Consider the following 17,674-nt stretch of genomic DNA (forward strand, 5'->3'; position numbering starts at 1 on the left):
AGCAGCTGCAGTGAGAGGCTGCAGGACTGAGGAGCAGCTGCAGAGAGAGGCTGCAGGACTGAGGAGCAGCCGCAGTGAGAGGCTGCAGGACAGAGGAGCAGCTGCAGTGAGAGGCTGCAGGACAGAGGAGCAGCTGCAGTGAGAGGCTGCAGGACTGAGGAGCAGCTGCAGAGAGAGGCTGCAGGACAGAGGAGCAGCCGCAGTGAGAGGCTGCAGGACAGAGGAGCAGCTGCAGTGAGAGGCTGCAGGACTGAGGAGCAGCTGCAGTGAGAGGCTGCAGGACAGAGGAGCAGCTGCAGTGAGAGGCTGCAGGACTGAGGAGCAGCTGCAGAGAGAGGCTGCAGGACTGAGGAGCAGCTGCAGTGAGAGGCTGCAGGACAGAGGAGCAGCCGCAGTGAGAGGCTGCAGGACAGAGGAGCAGCTGCAGTGAGAGGCTGCAGGACTGAGGAGCAGCCGCAGTGAGAGGCTGCAGGACAGAGGAGCAGCTGCAGTGAGAGGCTGCAGGACTGAGGAGCAGCTGCAGAGAGAGGCTGCAGGACAGAGGAGCAGCTGCAGTGAGAGGCTGCAGGACAGAGGAGCAGCTGCAGTGAGAGGCTGCAGGACTGAGGAGCAGCTGCAGAGAGAGGCTGCAGGACTGAGGAGCAGCTGCAGTGAGAGGCTGCAGGACAGAGGAGCAGCCGCAGTGAGAGGCTGCAGGACAGAGGAGCAGCTGCAGTGAGAGGCTGCAGGACTGAGGAGCAGCTGCAGTGAGAGGCTGCAGGACAGAGGAGCAGCTGCAGTGAGAGGCTGCAGGACTGAGGAGCAGCTGCAGAGAGAGGCTGCAGGACTGAGGAGCAGCTGCAGTGAGAGGCTGCAGGACTGAGAGGTTCAGAAGGTCCTTATTTCCCACAGCCATAAGGCTTTATAACAGCGACTGCTGAGTTCTTCTCAAATTGATTGATTGATTTTAATTTATTTATTTAATTTGCCATTTAGTCATTTATTATTATTTAGTTAGTTAGTAGTATTTTTATTGTTGTTAATTCAATCATTGTAAACATTTAAAAAAAATGTTGAGCTACTTGACGAATTTGAATTTCCCCCATTGGGGGATAAATAAAGTATTTTTCTATTCTATTTCTATTCTATTGTGGTTGAATAATTTGGTGTGTCATTATGTTTCTGGTTAGAAACAACAAATTCTCGGGGAAGTGGATTACGAAGTTTCCAGAATTGTGAGGAGGAGGAGGAGGAGGAGAGGAGAGGGCTTTCTGCCTTTATTTGGAGGCTCACAGTTTGAAAACCTCTCCATCAAAGCTCTAACCTGACTCAGTGGCTCCGTGTTACGGCCACCAAGGGCACAACATATTTGGAGGACACGGGACAAGATTGAGGGTTCAAAAAATATATATTTTATTATTAAACTCTCTGGAACTTTAGTTCTTGGTTCAGCTGCTTTTGATTTTCTGTGAAGAAAAAGAGAGTTAACTTCCCTCAGTTTTCCCGTGTCCCCAAAAAAAGAAAAACGAAACCCCAAAAGTCTTAACAGAAAGTTGGACCTGGTGAGCCGATCAAACAGAACAAAACGGGACAGCAGGGGGCCAACCCTATACAGGGCCGTGGAAGCCCCTACTAGTACTGGACTAAAGCAAAAAAGAACCTATGCAAAAGAAAGATCGAAACCAGGACAACCGGTCCCACCAGGCCAAAATCATAACGAGAAAACGAACAAACAAAGACTAACCAAAAAATACCGCATGGCAGGCTGGAGACGTCAGCTGCGGCCTACAGCGACTGGACGAGCGCGCACCGCGTCACAACGCGTTCCCGGTGGTGATGGAGCGAGCGGAAAGGTGGAATTCCTAACATGTCGAAACCCAGCCTATTTATAGGCGGACCAACAGCGCCACAAATTAACGTTATCAAATTAATTACCAAAAATAATTACTAATGTGCCCAAAGCACATAACACCCCCACCCAAAGACTCTGAATGGGGATTGATGTAACCCGTAAGAAAAAAAAACCCATTCAGAGAAAAAAAAACAAGACCAGAGTCATGAGAGTGCGTCGGCCACTACGTTGTCTTTACCACGAACATGTTGGATAGAGATGTTAAAAGACTGGAGTCGCAGAGCCCAGTTCATCAAGCGGCGGTTTTTATTGCACATGCGATCCAGAAAAACTAACGGATTATGGTCCGTAAAAACAACCACAGATCCGATAGAACCGCCTACATACACTTCAAAATGTTCTAAAGCCAGGACCAACGCTAATGCCTCCTTTTCGATGGTGGAATACCATCTCTGATACTTGTCAAGTTTCTTTGAGAAATAAGAAACCGGATGTTCCACCCCATCAGTCCCATCCTGAAGAAGGACAGCTCCGACGCCAGAATCACATGCGTCCACAGCCAACTTAAATGGTACATCAAAACGAGGGGCAGACAACACAGGAGCGTTAATTAGCAAATGTTTAGTTTGCTCAAAAGCAGACTGACACCGATCAGACCAAATAAAAGCTACTTTAGGGCTAAGTAGGTCTGTTAAAGGAGCAGCTACAGAGGAAAAGTTTTTACAGAACCCCCAGTAGTAACCAACCATTGCTAGATAGCGGCGTAGCTCAGTATGAGTGGTAGGTACCGGAACAGACAAAATAGCCTCTACTTTAGCCTCAACGGGGCGCACTTGACCTCCCCCCACCCTTTTTCCAAGATAGGTCACTGTCGCTTGGCTGAATTGGCATTTAGAAAGATTAACTGTCAAATTAGCCAAATTAGCGCAAAAACAGTTCCTAAATGGTCAACGTGCTCAGCCCATGTAGCAGAACAAATCACCAAATCATCCAAATAAGCCTCACAGAATGATAAACCGGACAAAACCACATTCATTAACCGTTGAAACGTCGCTGGGGCGTTACGCATCCCAAAAGCCATCACCGTATATTGAAGGAAATCATCGGGTGTGACAAAAGCGGAAATTTCCTGGGCTCGTGCTGTTAAGGGTACCTGCCAGTATCCCTTCAGCAAATCCAGCTTAGTCACAAACTGGGCAGCCCCCACATGGTCCACACAATCCTCCATACGAGGCAGTGGATAACAATCCGGCCCAGTCACCCCATTTACCTTCCTGAAGTCCGTACAGAAACGGTCCTCTCCACTGGCTTTAATAGCCAGGAGGCATGGCGTACTCACACTACTGCTTGCAACAGCAAGTCCATGTTTCACCATGTACTCCACCTGCGTCTTCAAACGGCGTCGCTTGTCCGGGTTCACTCTGTAAGGGTGTTGTTTAATAGGCTTGGAATCACCAACATCAATATCATGACTGAGCACACGAGCCTGAGTGGGAATGTCTGCAAACAGCGACCTATAAGACTGGATCAAATGAATGACATCAGCCTGCTTAGAAAAATCAAGGTGAGACAACAAGAGAGGTAAGTTTTCCAACATCTCTGAATTTGGAAACCTTCCTTCAGTGACAGCCGGTGTAAAAACGTCACCTTCATGTTTAGCACTGGAAAGCTCCTCCCGTGCGTCTGCACCTGCCCCGACGCATGCGTCAGCTCGTTCACTGGAAACACAACTGACAGATTTATTCAAAGAGGGCGCACGCTCGATATAAAGCTTCAGCATATTAATGTGACATAGGCGTGATGTCCGCTTCCTATCAGGAGTAGAGACCAGATAATCTCGATCTCCGACCTTCCTCTTGATCGTATAAGGGCCACTGTAGCGCGCTTGTAAGCTGGAACCAGGAACCGGAAGTAACGCTAACACTTTCTCCCCAGGCTGAAAAACTCTCAGTGTCGCATTTCTGTCAAACAAAGACTTCATTTTAGCCTGTGCAGTTTTAAGATTTTCTTTAGCTATCTCGCACGCACGGCTCAGCTTCAGTTGAAAGTTACTGACATAGTCCAACAAATTTTGGTCAGTTTTTTCACACAACCACTTCTCTTTCAATAACTTTAAAGGACCGCGAACAGTGTGAGCAAAAACCAAGTCCGACGGGCTAAACCCCAGAGACTCCTGAACCACTTCCTGTATAGCAAACAGTTGTAAATGTACTCCTTCATCCCAGTCTTTTTTGAACTCCAAACAGTAGGTGCGAAGCATTGTTTTTAACGTTTGATGGAAACGCGCGAGTGCGCCCTGACTTTCCGGGTGATAAGCGCTGGAATGACAGTGCTTTATGTCAAGTTGACGTAAAACCTGCGCAAATACTTTAGACAAAAAGTTAGGCCCTTGGTCGCACAACCCGAGGTAAACCAAACAATGAAAAAAACTTCGTTAATGCTTTCACCACTACCGGCGTAGTTATATTACGCACCGGAAAAACCTCTGGAAAACGAGTAGAGGTGCACATCACCGTTACCAGGAACTTATTCCCCGCTTTGGTCCGAGGTAACGGACCCACACAGTCAACTAATACTCGTTCAAATGGTTCAGAGATGGCTGGAATGAGATACAAAGGAGCAGGAGGAGTCGTCTGATTTGGCTTGCCAGATACTTGACAGAAATGACACGAATTACAGTAGCGCACGACATTGCTCTTTAAACCCGGCCACAAGAAATGACGCAAAATGCGATCATATGTTTTTCTTATGCCAAGATGACCGGCTAATGGATTATCATGTGCTAACCGCAAAATTTCTGAACGATATGGAGATGGAACAACAATCCGTTTCACCACCGTAAAGGCGTCCATTTACGCATCAACAGCCCATCATGCAAGAAATAGCCAGTACACGTGGACTCAGACTTATCAGTTAAAGCATCGTTAAACAAAGGTGCTAAACTTTTATCAGTGTTTTGAAGTTTCATCAACTGCTGTCTAGACAATGACAGTGCATTCGCATCCAATATGTCCTCCTCCACACTTTTCTTTAATGGGACATGTTCGGGTTCAGTGTTGAACAGGAAACTTTCACTCAAGTCAGCATCATCTTTATTTTCCTCTTGTTGACGCTTAAAGTGGATAGAGAATCAAAATCGTCTTTTTCACATTTTTGGTGTTAGTTCTGAGTCTCCCCGCTGTGGGGAGTACACACCAAGTGCCAGCAAGTGTCAGAACCTCTGTTTCAAGTACTCCCCTTTTTTTGAATTGCCGCCAGAAAAAGTGCCAATCCGTTTTTGTGAAAAAGTGACGTCACTTTTTCAGCAATCCCCCCCCCACACCCAAATCCACAGCCACCCCGTTTCAGACACGCCCCTTCGGTCAGAAACAGGAACTGGTGTGCCTTCCAAGGCTGTGAAAGCGGACTACGATCGTGACATATTCTTCCCCCAGAAAGCAATGTTCGCCATCAATGGCTTTTATTTATTTTTAACAGCATCCCCAGTACCTACAACCGCCGACTTTTCCTTTGCGCTGCGCATTTCACGGAGTACAGTTTCACAAAGCTTGAACGATTCCGAGCAGGCTTCAGTCGGAATTTAACGCTCAGTAGAGGGTCAGTTCCGACAGGGACAGACAGACTGCAGCGAGCTGTGCGCTCCGCTGAGAAGCTGATCGGCTGCAGCCTCCCATCTATCCATGACCTGCACGTCTCCAGGACTATGGGGCGAGCAGGTCAGATCACAGCTGACCCTTCTCTATTTGCACCACTCCCCTCGGGCAGGAGGCTTCGGTCCATTCGGACCAGAACCTCCCGTCAAAAAAACAGTTTTTTCCCCCTTGCAGTTGGACTTATGAACACTTCATAATCACCTCATAACCTGCCCCAGTCACTTTACCATCATTAAAATTGCACTAATGAAGCTGCACTGTTGTTGCTCTGTATATTGGATACTGTGTATTGTTGTACACACCTTGTACATTTTATATTCGTATATTTTTATTCTTTATTTTTTATTATTATATCCTATGTTACATGTTTGCACCTTACGCCGCAGCAAATTCCTAGTTAGTGAACACTGTTCACTAACTAGGGGGAGTACTTGAAACAGAGGTTCTGACACTTGCTGGCACTTTGTGTGTACTCCCCCACAGCGGGCAATAAAAATGAATTCTGATTCTGATTCTGATTCTGAACAAAATCAACCCCAGCAATCAGTACAGCCTGTAAGTATCACATTTTATTTTGTTTTAAATGTGTGTTGTGCCATAGTCCTGTTGTAACAATAGCTCTGGCTTGTTCATCTAAAGGGAATGAGCTTTCTTCTCAGTCAGTGTATTACTCTATAGCTCTGTTTTCAGTGAGAGCAAGGGCAGCCAATCAAGCAACGGCAACCGAATAGCGGCAACACCTACCTGCATTTCATAATGAGGTTGCCAGATAAGCTCTGAAACGACGCCAATAAGGGCAAACGACGCATTCTAAACCCAGCATAGTAACAGCTGTTTCAGAGAGCCTTTTAGGGAGGTTCTGAGCCATTACAGACCCAACCAATTTTTTTGGGCTACATATCACATCACAGAACAAGGATTAATGCCCCATTCAACCATTCTCTATCACCTTTCAAAAAAGCCGCATATTCACTGCAATAATAACATTTTCCGCGCAAAATATGCGAAATATGCAGGACTCGCTTGATTTCACAATCTCCGCACTTTTCTGCATAAAGTTGGGAAGAGAAAAAAATGTCTAAATGAACCAAATTAACTGGTGGTGTAATTTATATCCGACTCGCGGCTTGTGACGTCATTGCCACCGACACACACGAGGAAAACAGCACCGTAGCGTGAAGAGAAAATTAACGAGAGACAAAATGAAAAAAGCTAATCGATCTCACCTACCGACGCACATTACTGCCAAAGACCGGGCAAACCAGTACCCCGATGTCTTGCACGAAAGCGGGGGGGAAACTATTCTGCACCCCGTGCAACTGTGTGTTGGAGCATAAAAGAAAATCGTCGGTGACGTGCCACTTTACCAGCGCGAAACATTTGAAAATGCTTTCTGCAGCTGCGGAAAGGAAAGCCAAAGCCAGACAGCTGACGTTCACCGAGGCATCAACCTCCAAAACCATTGCGAGGGCTACCAGAAACGAGGTAGCATTTTTTTTTTTATCTTTTACAATTCTGTGACTCAGGAATGTTTAAGCCATGTTTTTTTTTTTACGACTGATTGTGAAACTGCTCAAGTTGTTAAAATAAAAAAAACCTTCTGTGAAGTAACTTGGTTCCAGTATGCTTGTTTATCATAGGAGCTCTTTAAAATTACTCTTTTTCATTCAGTAGCAGCATATTTTGCAACTTTGCATAATTCACAACTTTTTGCATAATTCGCAAGTTTCCGCAACTTCTCGCAATTTCACGGCATAAAATCATTAAAAAACCCCGCATATTCAATCGCAGAATCCAGGATTTTAGCCCGCAAGATCAAGGATTTATGCCCGCGTTTTTCTGGAGGGTCTAAAATGTTGACCGGCACACAGTAAACTCTTTCAGAAATGGCGGTGTTGTTGTTCTGAGAGGAAGGAGCTAAACCGGAAAAGTGATTCCGGAAATGATGTTGTTAGCCGACCAATTACAACCCTTGCGGTCTCCTCGACGGAAAGCACGCAAGCGACGGAGAGCGTCTCCGGGAGGGTTTCCGACTTCGGAGAGGGCTCTCCGAGGCCTTTCCTGGACGACGGAACCTAAAAACTAGTTCTTATAGTTATGAAAAAACAGACTTTTCCATTAAATATTTCATGTTTTTAATCTAAAATTGAAAAAAATCATATCCACCTTATTATCTGACGGAGAAATCGATGGTTTTAAATTATTTTAAGATAATATTTCTGAGCATTTTATTTTGCAAATCCTGTGATAAATGACATTTCTTCAGTTTTATTTGTTTAGCTGTATAATCTAAATACTATTAAATCATCATGCAGATACACTCGTTTAATTTTTAAATAAATCCAGGATGACTTCTGTCTTTCTAAATCTGAAAATAAGATGAAAATTCATGAATATTTCTGCATCACAGATGTGATGTGGCTTCTTTTTATGATGGAAGTTAGGCTTCAGTCTCCTCTGTCCCTTTTCATGCTGCTGAACTACATTCCTGTAGATTCTCCTCTCGGGCATCTTTTGCATCGTCTATGTCTTGTTCGCAGTGTTGGTCAAGTTACTTAAAAAGTAATTAGTTACAGTTACTAGTTACTGCTCCCAAAAAGTAATTGAGTTAGTAACTCAGTTACAACATTGTAAAAGTAATTAGTTACTCAGCAAAGTAACTGTGGCGTTATCTTTTATGTTCTATAACGCTGTTACGTTCTATTACATCTTTAACGTCAAATATGTTTATATTAACTGATTGAAGAATAAAAACACTATATACAGTAATTTAGAACATTCAGTATTTATTTGAACTCAATAGAGTGCAGCCTGCCATATGATGCATATAAATAAAAACATAAATATTGAATATAAAATGGTGGTCACCTGTTTCCGCATCAATAAGCCAATGTATGTTTTCACACAGTCATCAGGTCAGTCAACAAACTGACGTGTGGTGTGGATTCTCAGGTGACTTGTTAGTTTATCGTGCCGGTTGAATCTTTTCCCACAAACACAACTGAATGGTTTCTCTCCAGTGTGGACTATCAAGTGCTTCGAAAGACTTCCTCGATCGCAGAACCTTTTCTCACAAACCTCACAGCCGAAGGGCTTCTCCCCCGTGTGGACTCTCAGGTGTGTCCTGAGTTGAGAGTTTTGTCTGAACCTTTTTCCACAGTCGCCACAGATGAATGGTTTGTCTCCTGTGTGGACTCTCAGGTGCGTCTCGAGCTCGATCATTCTGCGAAAGGTTTTACCACAAATATCGCAGACAAAAGGTTTCTCTACGGTGTGGATTATCATGTGTTTGGACAGAGTTCCTTGTGCAGTGAATCTTTTCCCACAATCATCACAGACAAAAGGCTTTTCTCCAGTGTGGATTCTCATGTGCGTCTTAAGATTTGAGTTTTGGTTGAATCTTTTCCCACAATCATCGCAGACAAAAGGTTTCTCTCCTCGGTGGACTCTCATGTGTGTCTTAAGCTCTTTTGTTATTCTAAATTTTTCACCACAAACATCACAGCTGAATAGTTTTTCTTCACTGTGGACTCTCATATGCGTTTTAAGATTTGTGCTTCGGCTGAATCTTTTATCGCAAACATCGCAACCAAAAGGCTTCTCTCCGGTGTGGACCGTCATGTGCGCCATGTGCTCCTTCGTTCGGCGAAATTTCTTCCTGCAAACCTCACAGCCGAAGGGCTTCTCCCCCGTGTGGACCGCCATGTGCGTCTTCAGATTAACATTCTGGCTAAATCTTTTCCCACAATCATCACAGACGAACGGCTTCTCCCCCATGTGGACTCTTGTGTGCTTCTTGAGATTCATCTTCTGGCTAAATCTTTTCCCACAATCATCACAGCCGAACGGCTTCTCCCCCGTGTGGACTCTCGTGTGCTTCTTTAGTTCAGTTGTTCTTCTAAATCTTTCCCCACAATCATCACAGCCGAAATGTTTCTCTTCTTTGTGCTCTTGCACGTGCCTCTTCAGAGAATACTTGTTGATTGACCGTTTTCCACACTCTGAGCAGCAGCAGGACATTTTGTTACAGCCTCCGTCATCGTTAACACCCGATTCAGGTGCTCGGCTCTCCTTCCAGCCATCGTCACTGTCTTCAGTTTCAGGTCTCGAATCGGAAGATTTCTGCCAGTAATCATTGTTACTGACGTCAGTCTCAGAGGAGTCTGAATCCTTCTCATCAGTATTTGGTTGACTGCTTGGGTCGGGGTTCCCGTCCTCTCCATCAGTTTCTGTTTTCATGTGTTCAGCTGAGCTGCTGGTTGGAGGTTCTGTCTCTCTGCTGTCTTCAGCTTTAACCTGAAGAAGCTGTGAGGACTGAGGCTTCTCTTCATCTTCTTCACTCTTCACAGGAACGGCAGTAAAACTGTTTTCCTTCTGTCCATCCAGCTGCTTTTCCTCCGGACTGCTCCAGAGTTCCTCCACTTCCTCTTTAATCTGGGGGGTTTCTGGGTCCTGCTGGTTCCGACTGGAGCTCCAGGGAACCTTCTCTTTACTGTTTAGTACTGAAACACAAATGGAAGGACAACTGTGAATTTATTAAGCAGTTAATTAACCATTAAGCAGTTTTACGTTTAACACGCAACAAAGTAAACCGATCAATCGATGTTCAAAGGTGAGAGATGATTTTTTATCAGATTCCACTCCAATATGGTTTATTGTCTTCACATTAGTATTCTAACTTTTTTCGGTTAAGTTATTTTGGGGAACTAGTGGCCTTAATTTGACAGTATGCAGACAGGAGAGGGGGCAGAGAGAGTAGGGGAGGACACTCGGGAAAAGGTGATAAATTGCACCCTGTCGGGCATATCCTATTTAGGGCTGTGCAACGATTAAAATGTTTAATCTAATTAATCACATGATTTCCCTGATTAATCACGATTAATCGCATTTGTAGGCAGAATCCAAAAATGAATCCAAAAGTAGCGTATAGCTTTTAGCATTTAGCTTTATTTTAAATGTGCTGCCATATGAATGAAAGTGCCATAACATTTGCTGTGCAAACACACTTTTAACATCAGCATCTTTCTGTAGTTTTTATAGCCCTTTTTCCATCAACGACATGATTCGCTTTAATTTGATGCGCATCAAGAAGTTAGTGCGATACATGTGATGGAAAAACGGTTAAATCGCTAGAACGCCTGTTTTGTCGCATTAAATCAATTCGCTCGAAATAGGTGGTTCAGGGCTAAGTTGTATCGCTACAGAAGTGATGGAAAAGGTTAATGCGATTCAGACTAGCCACGCATGCGCAGATGGTATTGGTAAAGCGTGAGGATTCGAAGGTTGTTGTTGAGCCGCTCAGCCGCCCCATTTCACCTATCCTGTCGGTATCAAAACAGCAGCAACAACTAGTAACAACAATGTCCGATGATAAAAGAAACAACTGGTCGAGAGCAGAGACTCTGCTTTTTTTAAACACAATTCGGGAGGTCGACGTTGTTTCGGCCCTGGATGGGAAGAGGCAGAGAAACGCAGATGTCTTCAAAAAACTGTCCACCGTTTTGCACAAGAGAGGCGTTGAGAGGAATTGGGAGGCTGACAATAACAGCGCGAGCAATTAAATTCCCGCTACCGAGCATTCTAATTCGCTACAATTCGCCACTTTTGTAATGGAAAATCATCTGGTCGAGTCAGAATAATGCGCATCAGCACGTTCATGTGATGTCATTTTATTTCGCTAGAATCGTCCTGTTTGATGGAAAACCAACCGAACGCATCTTATATCGCAACAAAGTAATGCGATATAACTTTTAATTCGCTACAGAATCTGATGGAAAAAGGGCTTATGTAGAAGCCTCGCTCCACTGTCTGTTTCCTTGAATGACTTGCTGCTATCAGTTGTGTGTTTTGCCTTTAAGTGATATTTTAGACTGGAACTACTACGCTGAGAAGACAATTCAACTTGGCAGAGTTTACAGATGACTTTGGTTCTGTCGACTCCGCCGTCTGGAAGAACTTTAACATGAAAATGGCCGAGTAAAAGTTCCGTACCCTTCTCCATGTTTGGTGGATCCGCCGATTACTTTCTTTTCCTGTTCCACAGCAGACAGCAGCAGACTTTTATTTAACCGAGTTGCATTTTTAAATGTTTTATTAGAACTCTTTACATACATGATGTGAGCACGAGCTTTTAATAAACTTCTTCTTCCACACATTTAAACTAAAACTAAAATTTATAAAAGTTAAAATAAAATAAATGAAATAAAATAAAATATTTTTTTCTCTTTTTTTCAAGTGCAAACAATATTATATTTATGTATAATATGTTTTATTATTATAAAACCAAATAAAAGTTCCACTCTGTCAATACAGAGTGCAAACAGAGCCTGACCAAGTATGTCCCTGCGCACCATCCACACGCTCACGGCTTTTCTCTGTTCTGGTGGAACGATCTCCGCCTGATGTCAGGACAGCTGAGTCGCTGCCCATCTTTGGCCGCAGGCTGCAAACCATCTCTGCAGGAAACACTACCCAGATCCGCCCTCTGAGGACGTCACCTGCTTCCTCCCAGCTCCTTACGCAATGATTTGTTTCCTAAACTGTCTTTGTTTCCTAAATTGTCTTCCCATGTGTCTCGGTACCTAACTTACTGCACTTACTCTAGCACTAGTTCTGCTCTTAGCTGTTTGGTTTTGGAAGGAAATGCACTTCTGATTTCTTGTGACCTGAAGTTCTTTTGCCTACCGATGTGGAACACACTTATTGTGAGTCGCTTTGGATAAAAGCGTCTGCAGACTGACCGTAATGTAATGTTATGTTATGTAATGTCACTGACAACTTGCTGCAACTACACAGCCAAGTTCTTCTTTAAAAATATCAGCATGTCCACATTCTCTGGCAGCAGCTGGGATCTTTGTGCATCGACTGTGTCTCCTGCTGTTGTCAGCGTTGTCTGGCTTGTTCGTGTTTTCTTCACAGGTTTGAGTACCGAGCTGTGGTGGTGCTGCATATGTCGGTGTACGGCATTGTTTTCATGCAATGCTTGCATATTGTCCGTGTCTTAAGGCTGATTTATGGTCGCCTACGGAGACCCTCCCGGAGACGCTCGCTATCTATCCGTAGAGGAGACGGAGCCTCGCAGAGACCGCAAGGGTTGCGATTGGTCGGCTAACAACATAATTTCCGGAATCACTTCTCCGGTTTAGCTCCTTCCTCTCAGAACAACAACACCGCCATTTCTGAAAGAGTTTACTGTGTGCCGGTCAACATTTGGTCAGAATTATTTGCATTTCAACATCAACAAGCTCCAACTCCAACAACAGTCTTTCTCTCTCGGTCGCCATCGTTCACTGTGAGGAGGAACACAGCCGGAAGGTGAACAACCAATCAGCCACTTTCACCATAAACGTAAGAGATTGGGTCGTCTAAGGCAAAGTGGAGGCCGCGGCCCCCTGGGGGGCCGCCAGGGGGCACTCGGGGGTCCTCAGAAAATTGGAGTGAAGATAAGAAAAAATGCAAAAATAAAAAAATAGAATTCAAATTTTTTTTAAACATCATAAAAAAATTGTCACATTTTTTTAATCAGTATTGTAAAATACAATTTATAATAATATATTATATCGAAATGTTATTTGCCATGCTTGTCTTTCTGATTGGCTGCCAGTCAAAACATGGTAGACCTGGCGGTTTGCGCCTGTTCTGAAGCTGCTCTGCTCCTCAAGTTAGCGTGTAGCTAGCTTAGCCAAAATGGACAGATTTTTTAAACGAGTGTTCAAAACCTTCGAAACTTCAGCGTCACTTGATACTAAAACATCCGTCAGAGTCCGAAAAAACAGTTGACTTCTTCAGACGTAAAGAAGAGCATTTAGTCAGGCTGCATTCACACGGCGAGCTGCTGTCCGTGAATAAAATAAGAAAATACGTTCTAAAAGTTTATGTTTCTTTGCAAACCACAGACAATGCTACAAAATATGTAAAGGGGGCCAGAAGCTAAAACTGTTTGGGGGGCCTTGGCATGGAAAAGTTTGGGAACCCCTGATCTAAGGTAGCGACGCCTGCTGATCGGGAGGTGAACTGCCTTGTTGTATCCGACAGCCCGACGGAGAACTTCGAAAGGTTTAACCCATTGACGCCGGTTGTTGCGTTGCGCAACATGGTCCCTAACGCCGGTTGTTGCGTAGCGCAACATTGTTCATTTATCATTATTTTCAAGGCGCATGTAATGCACAATGATTGGTATTTGTTTGGAGAGGATGAGGACGAGGACGAGGAATTTTTTGGCTTTCAAGTAGACTGGCAGTCCGCTGGATTTCGCCCCCGACGTCAACAAAAGTTTACTCGTACACCGGGGCTGAAGGTGCCAATATCTGAAGATGCAAGTCCTTTAGATGTGTTCTCGCATATTTTCACTGATGAAGTTTGGGATATGTTGGTGACACAGACAAACTTATATGCGGATCAGACGCGCGGCCACACACCACTCGAAGTGGAGCCCCGTGTCAAAGCAGGAGATGAAATCTTTCATCGGTCTCTGCCTAACTTTTGGAATAATCAAACTACCAACTCGCCGGGATTACTGGAGGCAGAGCAAGTGGCTGTATCAGACAAATGTCGCCCGAGTGATGGCACGAGATCGTTTTGACATGATCTGGAGGTAATTATTTATTCTGACAACTTCTCATTCTTATTTGAGTGGCGTTGCCCTTATGTAAAAAAAAAAAAGAGAGCCCGGTGCGAATTACTGCAGTATAACTATGATGTTTTAGAAGTCGTGTCACTGAAGTTTACAGTATAACTGCACAATGCAAGATATATTGCAGTTTCTTTTTATCATTCATTATTATTGCTGATATTATGATTTTGCAATGACGTCTCTATCATGGCCAGAAATGTAGCTGAAGTGGTGCCTACATTTACTACTAATACTACTAATAATAATGATGATAATAATAGTAATGATGATTAGTTATAGTATAGTAATAGTAGTATAATAAATAGCAGCATTGGGTATTATCCTGAATCATGTGTGTGTCTGTGTGTGTGTTTGTGTGTGTATTGACTCATCTTTTTCATTTTTTTTTAATGAAAATGTGTTGGTGTTAATGCTGAATGAACATGACGGAATAAAAGCAGATAAGTTAACCTTTAAAATGCAACTTATTTCATGTCTTTATGTGTTTCAGAGGCTGAGACTATTGAATTGTTATTAGGTGTTTTCAATTAATTGTTTTTAGTTAAAAAAAACCTCAGGCATTGGGGACCTTTTCTAAAAACTGGCTTAGGCATTGAGCAGCTTTTTTTGCAGGTGCTTTAGGCGCCAATGGGTTAACAGCCTCTGCGTGACCACGGAGACGCATACTGAGGCCTTTATCAGTCGCTCTACTGCCATTTATCATTATTTATCTATCATTTCTTTCGGGTACCCATACTGCTGCCAAACAAACGATTTGAAAGTGGCGGGGGCATCTTCAATGGGAATACTGGTACTTTCCGACGTCATTCTGGCTGCTTGCTGGCTCACAAATCTCAGGAGATCTCGTCACACCCTTAGAAAAACAGCCTCTCTGTTATTATGCCTCATACAGACGAGTCACTTACTGAGATCTGTGCCGCCTCGTGTCTGCTCCAGTTCTGATGTGGATGCTGCAGGTTTGGGGGGCACCAACCTGGGTCCTCTGGGGTCGTCTGGTTGGAGGCTCCACCTTCCAGGCATCCCTGCTCCACCTGTGGCTCTCCTCTTCACCATCCTGGTTTCTGACGCAGAAGTTTCTGGAGGTTTTAGGGTGAAAACGCCGAATCTTCTGCTGTTCTGACGGCTCAGTCAGTTCATCATTCACACAACTGAAAACCTGGAGTGAAAGTATTAATAATCACTTTCATGTCTTTGTCTCTGCTGCAAATGTGGACGTTCCAAGAGTAAATAATACGAATGTTACCTTTGTTGGAGGCTCCAGATGTCTGTCCTCTGCAGAGACGTTCAGGTGTTGATCTCCGGACAGAATAACCGCGGCATGTTCTACCCGTCACACACATGGAGACACAAGAAGAAAAGCCGTGAACACAGAGAGGCTCAGCAACATCCACATTAAACCAGACTCCCCACGGTGCTCTATAACACGTTCCTGTCAGCGTTACTGCTCCCAAAGACAAAGAATGATCCTCATTATGGTTATTTTCCTTCGACCCACTCCAGGTGATCGTCAATGAAGAAAGATGCTGCTCATCAGATGAGAAATCAGGTTCAAATTGTGGTTTTAAGCAAAGGATTTTAAACGTAAGTCTCAGTGAGTGGGGCTGAAAACATTTCTATGCTAAACACTTCATTGTATAAAACAATTCATATATATATATATATATATTTTTAAATAAACTGAAGTTCAGGTTAAATCGCACAGAATGGTGAAACTCTGCCCCCTGCTGACATAAACTGATACCTGCGCGTTACTTCAGAGAATAATGTTGGAATATTCAGACTCTTTGGAAAGAAAATACTAATATTTAATCAAATTAAATAATAGTATTAACAAACCTTTATTATAAAGTCTGATAAGTGAAAAATCCTTTATGTGTCAAAAGCCCTTTTAGCCTGTTAAACTGTTATTTACTCACTCAGTGGGGTCACATGGCACTGAAAGGATCGGATTATTGGCTAAATTACAATCAGACTGAGTTATTAAGTGCATGTAGACACCTTAATCTGACTAAGAACTGGATCGGATGGGATTCAGACCCCGAGATAACTGGGTTGAAAGTCACTCTAAACCTGCTTGTAGACGCTGAAGCTCGTGGTGAATCAGACTTTGCGTTCTGCGCATGCTCCAGATGTTTTCCCGGGGTCGTGACCCGGAAGTCAAAGGAGACGATATTCCTGTTGTTGTCGCCGTCAGAAAGAAACAAACAACGCGATGGAGAATGCTCCGTTGGGCATCGAGTTTGTGCAACAAGCAGCTCATCACAGACCAAATGTAGAGGGACGTAGCTTCATCTGGCTCTGCGTTCTCCATCTTTCTCCAATGCCTGAGTTTGTTGTTGTTGTTGGTGGTGAAGAGGTCAACAGGAAGTGGCTCTATTAGCAACAGCTGGAATGGGTACAGCGCCACCTATCATACCGGGGTATGACACGCTTTGTGCCTCTGATCCCATTCATTCACCGCCAGATATCCAAGGAGAATTACCCTTAATAACTCATCTTTATTGTAATTTAGCCAATAATCCGATCCTTTCAGTGCCATGTGACCCTACTGAGTGAGTTTGTGAGTCGTTTATTGACCCAACAAAGTGCTCTTGTGAACAACAAATTGCCTGCTGTGGCGTTCCCAAGCCAGAAGGTTTATATAATCCCTCCAGAGCATCCCCAGATGTGCCCAGAAGCCAGAGCAGTGACATCTGATGGAGCAGAACCTGCAGGACGTCCATTTAATAAAACGCATGACTGAAGAGTCAGATCTACCTGTGCTTTAATGAGGCGACAGTGATACATGGTCAGGTCTCTGTGATGCAAAATCCACCTGTTTACATGAAGTTGCACAAATTGTTGAAGTTAGTTCAACCAGATGAACTAAAATACCAAACAATTGTATTAAAAACTCATAAACTGTATTTTGTGTTAAAGAAAAAAAACAAAAAACAAAGATAAATCCTGTTTTTGGAGCAGAAATATTAACTTCCAGCCCTGCTAACAGTAAGAAAAAGCTTTCCATGATTTAGCTAACGCTATCAAACAGCTAGCTACATTTCCATCGGCGGATTAAATTACCTGTCCAGCAGAAAACAGACAACTTCGACGTCTCCCTGAAAACATTTGTCCCTCATCAGTGACTTCCAGCCGGGAAAGGCCACACCGATGTGTCTCCGTGTTTTCTGCCGTGTTTCTGCCGTCTTTTCCGGGTTCGGTTCCGCTTCTTCATGCTCCCTCGCTTCTTCTTCGGCTCCTTTGATCCTCCATCTGTCACAGTTTGGCTTTAAAACTTCTCACAGCATTAAATGTTTAACCAGAAGCAGAAACTGTTCCGTAGAGACGGTGAAAACTCCGCTGGAGGGTCGGAAACATAGACATAACATACTATGCGACCAATAGCCGGAGTGCAACGGCCAAACAAACAACGCGATTGGTCAGAATGAACATGTGACCCAGCGCAGAGCATCACGGGAGTTATAATCATAGAAATGCCAAAGTAATTCCACTAGATGGCGACATTGTTCAGAGAAATGACCTTTTCCTCTTTTCCATAGATAAAAACCTCAGGAAAAT

At 43.9% G+C, this 17,674-nt stretch overlaps 2 protein-coding genes across 6 annotated transcripts in view; both read right to left on the bottom strand.

Annotated features, from left to right (window-relative positions):
* LOC142373457 (NACHT, LRR and PYD domains-containing protein 14-like) overlaps window positions 1-17,674 on the bottom strand; it is a 337,305-nt gene that overhangs the window by 85,941 nt on the left and 233,690 nt on the right. The window lies entirely within an intron of this gene.
* On the bottom strand, window positions 8,274-17,506 carry LOC142373466 (uncharacterized). Its single transcript, XM_075456734.1, has 4 exons — window positions 17,180-17,506; window positions 15,360-15,439; window positions 15,022-15,272; window positions 8,274-9,986 (listed from the first exon to the last, which is right to left on the bottom strand). Exons 3-4 carry the CDS (start codon window positions 15,167-15,169, stop codon window positions 8,401-8,403), a joined length of 1,734 nt encoding a protein of 577 aa, XP_075312849.1. The 5' UTR covers window positions 15,170-15,272; window positions 15,360-15,439; window positions 17,180-17,506; the 3' UTR covers window positions 8,274-8,400.

This window comes from Odontesthes bonariensis, chromosome 23 (genome assembly GCF_027942865.1).
Source record: "Odontesthes bonariensis isolate fOdoBon6 chromosome 23, fOdoBon6.hap1, whole genome shotgun sequence".
In the NCBI taxonomy this organism is placed as follows: domain Eukaryota; kingdom Metazoa; phylum Chordata; class Actinopteri; order Atheriniformes; family Atherinopsidae; genus Odontesthes; species Odontesthes bonariensis.

Coding starts and splice junctions, on each gene's coding strand:
- LOC142373466 (XM_075456734.1), bottom strand. CDS start 15,169: ATGGTGAAGAGGAGAGCCACAGGTGGAGCAGGGATGCCTGGAAGGTGG. Junction 9,987..15,021: donor ACGAGGCGGCACAGATCTCA/GTAAGTGACTCG, acceptor TTTGTGTTTCAG/TACTAAACAGTAAAGAGAAG.